Source organism: Genypterus blacodes, unplaced genomic scaffold (assembly GCF_046128005.1).
Source record: "Genypterus blacodes isolate CSIRO-AG114 ecotype Tasmania unplaced genomic scaffold, CSIRO-AGI_Gbla_v1 ptg000141l_1, whole genome shotgun sequence".
Lineage (NCBI taxonomy): Eukaryota > Metazoa > Chordata > Actinopteri > Ophidiiformes > Ophidiidae > Genypterus > Genypterus blacodes.
The window spans coordinates 1,927,122-1,938,118 of NW_027466943.1; the positions used below are offsets into that span (position 1 = coordinate 1,927,122).

General features: G+C 40.3%; 1 protein-coding gene across 1 annotated transcript; it reads right to left on the reverse strand.

Annotated features, from left to right (window-relative positions):
• Positions 1-6,177: 6,177 nt before the first annotated feature.
• Positions 6,178-10,072, reverse strand: fxn (frataxin). Its single transcript, XM_076165098.1, has 6 exons — positions 9,915-10,072; positions 9,723-9,800; positions 8,840-8,928; positions 7,487-7,607; positions 6,704-6,801; positions 6,178-6,580 (listed from the first exon to the last, which is right to left on the reverse strand). The coding sequence occupies exons 1-6, from the start codon at positions 9,999-10,001 to the stop codon at positions 6,442-6,444; spliced, it is 612 nt and encodes a 203-aa protein (XP_076021213.1). The 5' UTR covers positions 10,002-10,072; the 3' UTR covers positions 6,178-6,441.
• Positions 10,073-10,997: the final 925 nt, after the last annotated feature.

A 10,997-nucleotide genomic window follows, 5' to 3' on the forward strand; every position in this document is an offset into this window, starting at 1 on the left:
CCACAACTCTCATCAGATATTTGTTGGTATGCTGAGGAGCACACCAGGTCGCTGAAGTGAGGATCTGGAGGAGAGTTTCAGTTTCAAGTTTATTTGTCATCTGCACAGTAAAACACAGGTCATACTGAACATTGACATTGAAAACAACAGCAGCATATTAAAATTGAATTGAATTTAGTGCAGTAAAAAGATTGTGCAAAGTATAAGAGAAAATGGAATGAAGTGCAGACCAGACTATATACAACAGAATAAAAATATGTTAAAAAACCAGAACCACGCGCAGAGAAACGTGAAGGACTGTATGTCGTCTCTTCTAATCAGACCAGGTCTTTCCTAGAAAGTCTGCCAATTATGAAGCCCACACTGTTTTCTGGACACCACCTCGACAACCAGCAGTTGAATGATGACACGTGACTATACATATCATCACTTTCCAGATTGGGGAGCGAACCAGCGGAGTCAACATTGTTTTGGCAAACGTGCACACCGATGCCACATTAATTTTAGTGACCCATTAGTGTATACGGGTGTCATTCAAGCCGGCGTAAATAATAATCGTACCATATTTACATTTATCCTTAGTCAGCAGATTCAAGTTGGATTCAATGTGGACCGCTCTGGACCCAGGGATACATTTGAATAGGGCCGCTGGTGCCGCTAAAGACCCAGAAAGGCCCAGTGGCACAAAACACTACAGCAGACCAGACTGAATAACAGTAGATTAAAAATATAAACTATTACAAATAAATAAATATAAAGTGGCATGAGTGCTGATGATAAGTAGAGTGCAAAGTTCATGGTTGAGGAGCCTGACGACCTGGGGGAAGAAATTGTTTGTGAGTCTAGCAATCCAATGCCCGGATGCACAGTTAGCATCTACCAGATGGCAGCATAGTAAACAGTCCATGTCCAGGGGGGCTGTGGTCCTTGGTGATTTTCCGTGCTTTCCTAAGGCATGGTGTGTGATAGATGCCTTAGGTTGTTTTCCTGGCACCAGGTTGCAAAGGCGCTGACTTCCTCTCTGTAGGCGGTCTCATTGTTGTTGGAGATGAGCCCCTTGATGGTGGTGTCATCAACAAATTTTATGATGACATTGGAGCTTCATGTGGCCTCACAGTCATGTGGGAATAGGGCATATAGCAGGGCGCTGAGTACGTAGCCTTGGGGGGCTCCGGTTCTCAGGTTCAGTGCAGAGGAGGTGAGGTTATCCATTCTCACCACTTGGGATCTGCCCGTCAAGGATCCAGTGGCAAAGGCAGTTGTTAAGACCTAGGATCCTGAGCTTGGGGACAAGCTTGGTGGGCACAATTGTGTTGAATGCTGAGCTGTAGTCTACAAACAGCATCCTCAAGTATGTGTCCACCTTTTTCAGGTGGGAGAGGCGACTTATCAGGGCGATCGTGTCGTCTGTGGATCTGTTTTGCCAATAGGCGAATTGAAGGGGGTCCAGGGTGAAAGGAAGAGTGGAACAGATGTGGGTTCTGACTAGTCGTTTGAAGCACTTCATTAGCTGATCGGCCCACGCTCTGAGGACACGGCCTGAATGCCATCTGGCCGCGGGGACTTCCTTGGGTTTTCTCCTTAAAAAGCTCTGCTCATGTTGTTCGTCCAGCCAGAGCTCTATCTAACATCTATCATATTCATGTTTATGTAAACTGTCTTACTGCCTTTACCTTTGACTGTTTAATTGATAAAGCAGCATTTTCAGCACAACAATTTGTTTTACTGATGATTCAAGTAACCTTTACTTTACCTATAAAAAAAAACACACATGCCTTCCAGCTTTGTTAAGCTACATTAGAGGTGTATGTGCAGAAGACCTGTTTGTATTTGAATGAGTGTGTCTGTGTGATGAAAGCAAAGCAACTACATGCGTTCATTAATCTTTCAAGAAACCAGTTGTCAAGGTGCAACTTATCTCAGTCTTGGTGCCATGTGAATGTAGGCACTCAATGAATCACCATTAAGTTACACAGAGAAAGAAAGAGGAAGAGAGAGGGAGAGAGTCAGGGCAATGCTGCAGTGAAGCATATCTTTGCTTTTTTGCTGACGCAGAGTGTGATAGCATGTATGTGTGTGTGTGTGTGTGTGTGTGTGTGTGTGTGTGTGTGTGTGTGTCTGTTGGTAGGCTACTGCATAATGCAGTTGTTTCTAAAGAAAGAGGACACAAGGAAGGGGGGGGGGGGCCTTCAGAAAAAGCTTGGGAACCACTGAGTTAAGAAATTTCAGGTTTTCCATCATATGTTTTGTAAAAAGATAGTTAAATAAAAGTAAACATTTGCAATATAAACCTGTACTTCTTTGCACTTAAACAAAGGGAAAACTTGGAGTTGTCCATTTACATCCATTTACAGGTTATTATGCTATGATTTTACTTATCTGGCCCACTTGAATCTAAATTGGGCTGAATGTGGCCCCAAACTAAAATGAGTTTGACACCCCTGACGTAGGAGCTCTAGCAGGCCGGGCTATATACAGCATATCTACAACTTCCACGGACAGGTCCTGGAGCAGTTTGAGTTTGAGGAACTGAGTGCCAAGCATATCCTGTTAGCTCAGAGGCTGGACTGGTACGCTTTAAGGTCTACCATCCACGTGTGTCTGACAGGCCAGATGCAGAAACATATTACGCTCAATACTTCCCCTATGCTTGCCCCACTCAGTATAACCATCCAAATGGTTAGACTTGACTCAGATCAGAGAATGTCCTGCGCTTGGTTCCATACAATTTAACCTAGACAATGAACTAATCCCTTCCAGTCACTGAGAAACAACAAGGCCCTAGAAACTATTACAATAATTGCACAAAGGATAAACATAGATAGATCAATTGCCAATTTATTTATCAGATGTTTAATTTTACAAAAATATAAGCTTTTAAGTTTTAACAGCTTCATTAAGTTCTCTTTTCTTAAACTAATTTTTAAATGCGCAAATAATCTAGCACCTTCTGTACTCTGTCCGCTCGTGACAAAAACAAACACAAGGAGAGTGGCCACAAGGGGAGCAGTGGGCGGCAACTGCATAGTAGAGGGGCGCAAAACTTCTTTCGGCCAGTCATGTTTTTCAGTAATAGGGACCCGCTTTTGGAATGACTTACCAACGGAACTAAAAACACAAACTGAACTAAAAACTTTTAATAGTAAGTTAAAACACTGGCTGAAAGTAAATCAGGGATGTCACCACTGAGACACACACACGCTCACACACACACAGTACACACACTCTACTGTCCAGGTATTATTGTACTGTCTGTGCTAGATGCCTTGCTTATCGCTTCGGTGAGGGCGGCAGGGTGTCTGGGGTTTGTGTTGTCATGTGATTTACTGTTTGTGTTGTTCTTATGCTGTGTTTGTTCTGATGTGTATGGTTTGGTGTCGTCTGACTCAGACTATACCTTTGATGTTTGATATTGGTCTTTATGTGTATAGAGAGGTGTAAGCACACGTACACAACAACTTTTTTTAATTTAAATAACTTTTTAGACCACTACATGTTATGTTTTTTGTTTAGAAAGGCCTGACCAGGGATTGGGGTTGCAAATTAGCCATCTGGCTAGAAACCTTTCATGTAACACATCTACATACTCTGTTATGCATTAATTTGTGATGGCTATGTGTGTAATAATGTGCGCTGCATTGTCCCTGAAAAAAATAAACTAATAATAATAATAATAAGTTCAGTAGTCAACTACAATAAATCCAGCCAGTGATGACAAGGTATAAAACCACAAACAGATTCCCATCATAAGATAAGTGTGGACCCTGCTTGACATGACGGCTTAGTTCTGCAAATTCTGCATGTTGTCACAATTGTTAACATGCATCCAAATGCTGCTTTTTTCCTGCTGTCGGCAGGATGTCTGTGAACTTTGATTTTGATTGGACTTTGATTGGATAGAAATTTAAACAGCTTTACCACATGACGTTGTGTTGTCAAATGTATGTATTCTTTGAACATTTTGCGAGCTACTCAGAAACGTAAGCGACCTGTTGGAGACCACTGTTATAAAACAATATAAACAGAATTGATAAACAGCAGGAGCCATAACCATGGTTGTAAATGCAAACCTAAAATTTACCCCACAATCTTCATCCCATCCCTCACTGGCCTCTTCATTACTTCTTACACAGTTTTGAGGTGAGGTGGTTCTTCTGGAGGATCTTCAGCTTTCAGTTCACCTTCCAGGTCAGGTCCTCCTGTACCCAGAAACTGGAAGTCCAAAACCCTCTGCAGTCTGCACACAGTTGTCGCTGATGAAGATGTTTTCGTTTCTCCTAAAGTCTATGATCAGCTTGTCTGTTTTGTTGTTTGTCTTGGTGGTGTTGAGGACCAGGTTGTTATCCATCCACCATACTGACTTTGCGGCTTCATACCCCCCAGAGATGAGCCCCACCATCTACACTCACAGATCGCTGCTTTAACATGGCACAGGTTACAACACAGGTTGCAAACACAAAATATTTCTGAGACAATTCATCCGGATTTTCACACACAGCATGAATATAACACTCCTACAGCTAGTACATATGTGCCAGGTGTGTGCATCTATGCAATGTCAACTCTCAGCTGTATTTTGGCTCTTTATAAACACATCATAGAAATGCAGAAGAGCTCACAATTTCAGTTGACATTTTCACCATGACACATGGAATGTGCTCCATCTGTTCAGGTTCCCAATTATTTCTTGGTATTTTGGGGAATTAATACTGATTTGGCGCATAAAATCTCGAAGGGATATGACCTGCGTAAAGAGAAGCTCGGCTTTTACCTGTATCCTCATTTTATTAAATATTACTCTGTTGATCCATGGTCATACTGTTTTGATAGGAATATTCAATCACTGCAGATTGTTCTTATGCACATGTTCTGTGAAAGACAAATGCTGTGTAGAATGCAGTTTTACAAAAGATGACATGGAGATGATAAAGATGGATTTATTACCTTGTTTAAATTGTAATACATGCATAAGATAAGATAAGATAATATAAAAGTGTATTATCCCAAGGGAAATTACTGTGCAACAGTTGCAGTACAGTGCAGAATGAAACGAGAATGAGAACCACCAATACTAGTGCAATAAAAATATGTGCAAGAATGCATGCAGATAATAAAGTACACACAATAAGGGGCACAAAGAACATACAATAGGGGAACAAAGTACATAACAGTAGGGGAGGACAAGGGTACAAAGTGAAAAATGTGCATCTGTCTGGGAGGTAAGAGTAATTACAATCTATACAACTACAGCATACATGTGTGTATACAGTATATGATATACAGAAACATGTTGTGCGATATGCTATAAAGTGACAGTGAAACAGTTTGAGGGGGGAGGGAGGAGTCACGGTTGGAGGGCAAGGCCTCAGATCCCTATGTCCCCACTGAACACCCCACTGTTCTACACGAGGTAGATTTATTATAAAGTCCGATGGCCACAGGGAGGAAGGATTTCCTGTGGCATTCAGTAGTACACCTGGGAGGAATGAGTCTGTTACTACAGGTGCTTTTGTATGAGGCCAGCACCTTGTGGAGAGGGTGAGAGTCATTGTTCATGATGCTACGTAGATTGCACAGCATCCTTTTCTCCAACACCAGACCCAACGAATCTGGTGCAACCCCCAGGACGGAACCAGCCTTCCTGACGATATTATTGATCCTATTGGCGTCTGCTGACCGTGTAGTTCCCATATCATCTGTGCTTCACATGCATTAGGTCTGTTCTGATGCAAGTATAATAATACTAAAAGTACTAATAATAATTAATAAATGACAATTAATAAAGTACGTGAGATGACAGAGAGTGTGTGGTGTCTGCTGAGTGAATCCTCTTCAGTTCACTTTTATGGAGCTCCTTTACCTTCTCTGTTTGTAGCCTGCTAGCAGCTGGAAAGTCCCGTGAAAAGTTAGTGGACTTTGGTGAAGTGGTGCTTGACAGACAAGCTTGCACCGCACCTGCACACTCACACGCAGGATGTGTGTGAATCTGATTGGATAGAAATTTAAACAGGTTTACCAAGTGACGTTGTGTTGTCAAATTTATGTATTCTTTGAACCTTTAGCGAGCTACTCAGAAATGGGTGGCCAGCCACTGGTAGCTTGCGAGCGACGCATTGGAGACCCCTGATGTAGATCTATTTAAACTAAATACAAATAAATAAAAAATAAAAGAATCAGGAAATTACCACAGCAAAATCAGTGATTATGATTGCATGATGATAGCATGAAATCCTATGTCTCTTTGTTGCAAACATGATATCCCGGTGCTCATATATGCATGTACGAAATACAATACTAAAGAAGATGATGGCTTTTTAAACGATATCTATCAATCATAATAACGACAACTGAATAAAAAGTCACTTTGTGTCAACTGTAGTGTGTCTTCATTCATTTATTAAACACAGCGGCAAGGTACAAGTAAAAAGAGGGGGGTGGGGATCAGGAATGAAGCAGGTTAGACAGGTCCATGTTGCGTTTGAAGATGACAGAAAATTCTCTAGAAAGCAGGTTGTGGAGGCTGTTGCCATCATGAGTGTAAACCCAGCGTTCACCTGACCAATTGTAGCGCTTTGGTCCACTGAAAACAAAGGAGAGAGATGTGGCAGCTTTCTGGGATGGGTTGGTTATCTGGCAGGGCCACTGGTGGCCTGTAAGCTGTACATGGTAGCCAGTTTGGGCGCATAGTGCTATGTTTTCTTACCTGGTGGGAGAAGAGAGCCAGATCTGTTTGTTGGGGGTCTGTTTGTTGATTACGTAGGTCCCATAGTCACCACCCACCTTCACTGTCAACACGCCACTCTGTCAGACAAACACAGAGCTTTGTAAGACTACTACCCAAATCGCAATTAAGATATTTATATATATATATACAGTATATAGCCATTTTCCTTTTGATGTAACAGGTCATGTGACTTTGTGTTTGAGTGGCAAAATGATAAGCTAGTTGTTGCTGTGCAACTCACGTAATCATGTAAATAAATGTCTGACAATGAAGAAAATAAGAGCCTGTGAGACAAAAGTGAAACTTTTATAAGGTTTGTTATTGTGACAAAGCTAATCTGTGAAGCGGAGGATGGCATTGTTAAACTGAAGTATCAACATCTGGATCAATAATATGAACAAAATGGACACATGTAAAAATAACTTAATTGATTTGTGATCATTATTAAAGATTTCCTTATTTCCTAATAATTCCTAAGATACCTAATTTACATGTGTATCACTTGTTCACATTAATGTTTCACTCTGTTCTCCCCCACTCTTTGTAAAAAAACAATCTCCAAAATGTCTCATAACTGCAATCTCATTGTCAAGTCAAATGCTTTCTTCAATGGTCACCCACCATGAATCATCATTACATAATGACAGATTGCTGTTGGCATCTTCTCAGGCAAGTGTTTAAATAAGGCCTCACAGTCTATTAAGTAGTCCACAGAAACACATTGGACTGAAACCACAGATGACTCTAAATGTACAGACTTACAGAAAAGATGACATCATAGTCTGATTTGGTGAAAGTTGCATTTGTCAGGTCCTCAAGGTAGTCTGCCAGTGCATCCAGAGTCTCCTCTGCCAACTTGTCATACTCTGCTTCTGACAGCTCACTGTGGATATTCAGTCATCAGATGCAGGTGAAAATACACTCAAACACACTGGGGTTAATTGTACAAAAATCATGGTAACTATACAGCAACACACAAGCACACACACAGCGCAATTACTGAAATTCATTGATGTGTTTTAAGAGAAGACAGAAGGTAATATCAAGACCCAATCTCGAGTACCCTGTGTGAATATGTGCAAGATCAGGGGAACAATTAACCAATAAACTAGAGTGAGTGGGCTTGTACTAAATTTATTGATCGGCAACACAGCCACGTCAGTTTAAGATATCACCAGGATGCCCTACAGACAAATATTTTGTTTTTAAGTAAATATGACTTTGTTTATTTGAACACATATTGAATAATTAAATTGTTCCTACATTGTTGTGTCATGGTGTGGTTTTGAAAGGCTATAGTAATATCTCTTTCAAGGCAACGTTAACAGGCTGGTAGTTAAGTCAAGTTACGTTCATTTATATAGCCCAATATCACAAAAAATGTCTCAAAGTGCTTTACAGACCCACAACATCAGGAACAATAACAGGTATGCATTATTTGATTAGGGGACAGTGGGGGTAATTCAAAAAACACAGCATCAGATTTATTATGTCGGTAAGGATAATCAACATAACACAAATCTCTGAATGTTAAAATCAATCATGTCTTGACTGATTTATTACTCAGTAGGTGTTCTCACAGTTTCAGTTTTGAGCCTAGTACTGTTTACTAACTGTTTTATTTATGAATTATCTACATATTATCCTATTCAGTAGTCATTGGGTGAAGTCAGGGGCGGAATGCCAGTCTATCAAAGTGCTGTTTACTACCAACATAAATAATTTTGATTTATTTTTCTTGTGTCCATTTCTACACTGATTATCCTTTACTGCTCCACTTCTCACCTTGGTAGCAAAACTACAGCTGTAGCTTTTTGAATAGAAATGACAGCAGAATGGTGGAGGTGACAAGGTCAACTTCCGGGTGACGGATTAGAAACAAAGGGAGGAGAGGTTGGGACGAGACATTTCTAGCCATTCAGGATGCACCTGCAACTGTCTGTAAATGCATTATACTGCAGAAGGGGGTGCTCCGTGCTCACACTGCTGGTCTCGAATCGAAGTTATTTCTGTTGCCTTAAATTAGTATGAATGTTTTTTAGTTCAACCTGAAATTTATTAGCCATAAGCTGTTAATTCTCAAAAAAAGAAAGCGACTGTGGTGGATGTTGTTACCTTGTCAGCACGCCAGCCTGTGTGTCACATGTTGGCAGTGACATATGAATCCTTCTCCAACAATCACCTGCTACTCTGCTCACTGGACACTGAAAGGAAAAATTCCATTCACTTCCAAATCAGATCGAACAGGGTTAGAGCAGCTCCATCATACAAAAAGTCTCGTGAAAACTCCAAACTCAAATTGAACTTTTAGCTGCCAAAATTAAGAATACTTTAGCAGTACAATACACTCATTTATTCTGATCAGATGATGAAGAAAAAAGTAAGGAAGAAACGGGACAGATGGAAAGTCTGTGAGTACCATTGTAAAGATTCAAGTATTCTCTAGTTTTTCCAGACTAAATATTTAAATATTCAGTGACCACAACTGTAAGATGTCAAAACCAATTATAATAAGGCAGAGTCACTGCAGTTTGCATTATGTGTCACATTATTGACTACAGTTGAAGATTACAACAACATCCTCCAGACCGATGGATTATAATAACTCTTTGTCCCTGTAAAGATGAAAAGGAAGGTGAGCGAACACATCAATCTTGCTGGAATTAGAACCAAACACGTCTGTATCATGATGTCATTGTTGCTACCCTGGAGCCAGACACATGCAGAAGATTTCTGATCGCCGTGCGTTCTGTGAGGATCAACAGCCTACATACATTTACATGCCATCTTAACATCTGGATAAACACATGGCATATTAATGAGGGGGTGACTTTGGTGAATATCAGCCCACATAATGACTGAGTAATTATGATAGTGATGAGTTATCAAACTTCTCAACTAACTCTGTATGACATAACTAGAGGGGTGCCTTTCATAAAGTGACATGCGTCACAAATGTTACTGTAAGACGGTAATACTGACTGTAAATAAAACTTACTGCAGGGCTCCTCCGTCTGATGGAGAGGTCCATCGAGGGTTGTTTCACTCTTTCTGACAGCACAGAAACGTTCCTCAACTGAAACAACAGGGGGGTTAACATCTGCGACATGTAATGTCAATTTCCGCCAATGGCGCGTTATCTGACGTTAGTTTAGCTGCAATTTGCTCAATCTGGATCAGATGCAGGTACCTGCCGAGACAGAGCCCGGATCCTGAGAGGCGTGGTCGTCAAGTGATACATCTGCAAACAATATAAAGTCCTGCTGATGAACAGCATGAGCCAATACCACGGTGAGCGTAGTGTTTCTTACAGTTCCTCCTTGGTTAGTCTTCTTCTTTATCTTCTTCCTTTTCTCATGGCACTAAAGGTACATACTGCCCCCTATTGAGTCGGAGTGTGTGGCGACATGAAAGCAAATCTTTCTGGACGGCGATTACATAGGATTGTCATGGGAAACATGCATTTACATTGCCAAAGCAAGTGCCAAAGCAAATAAACCAAAGAATGTACAATTAAAGATATAATACAATAAAGAAATGTGTATACAGGTCTCTGGTATGATAACTCAAAATGAAATGGGAAAATGTGGACATTTCAGCTTGAAAATATAAATACAAAACGTCAGAACTGTGTAAACAGTGAAATATATTTTTATTTGTATGCATGTATTTAAAGGTATGAATGTATTTAAAGGTCCTGCTCTATCTGTTAGATACAGCTCTATCTGTTATTCCTGCTCTACCTTTTAGAAGGAGATGATTAAAGCTTTTACTGTGATTGTTTTACATTGAATGTCCTTTCCCTGTCACAACAGCTCACACATGTACTTTTAAAGTCTTTTGCAGTATTTGTAATTGAGCGTGTAATTGAGCGTGTCATTAAATGCTCCCTTATTATTTTGATAATAAGTCTGATCTGCATGCTTGGTGTTTTGAGTTGGATGCAGAGAATAGATTTGCAGAACTATTCATGCGGAGTCTCAATTTTGTGTTTGTCCCATTTTGCTAAATCTTCATTGACAAGTGGACTGGTTAGATCCACTGGCAAGTGCATCTGGAATGCATAATAACATTAATTCAACTAATTTGCTGAAGCTCTGACTGATTTGAAACTAAAGAAATACCACTTTTACTCACTCTGATAGGATACATGCTTCAATATGAGTTTGTTTCTCTTGATACTCAAGTATATTATGCTTGTTTACTTCACATATGTAGAATTGTGAATACAATACAGATTTGTTCAAAGTAATGTAGTACTCTAATGTATTAC

Coding starts and splice junctions, on each gene's coding strand:
- fxn (XM_076165098.1), bottom strand. CDS start 10,001: ATGCTGTTCATCAGCAGGACTTTATATTGTTTGCAGATGTATCACTTG. Junction 6,802..7,486: donor ACTATGATGTCATCTTTTCT/GTAAGTCTGTAC, acceptor TTTGTCTGACAG/AGTGGCGTGTTGACAGTGAA. Junction 6,581..6,703: donor TGGCTCTCTTCTCCCACCAG/GTAAGAAAACAT, acceptor CTTTGTTTTCAG/TGGACCAAAGCGCTACAATT.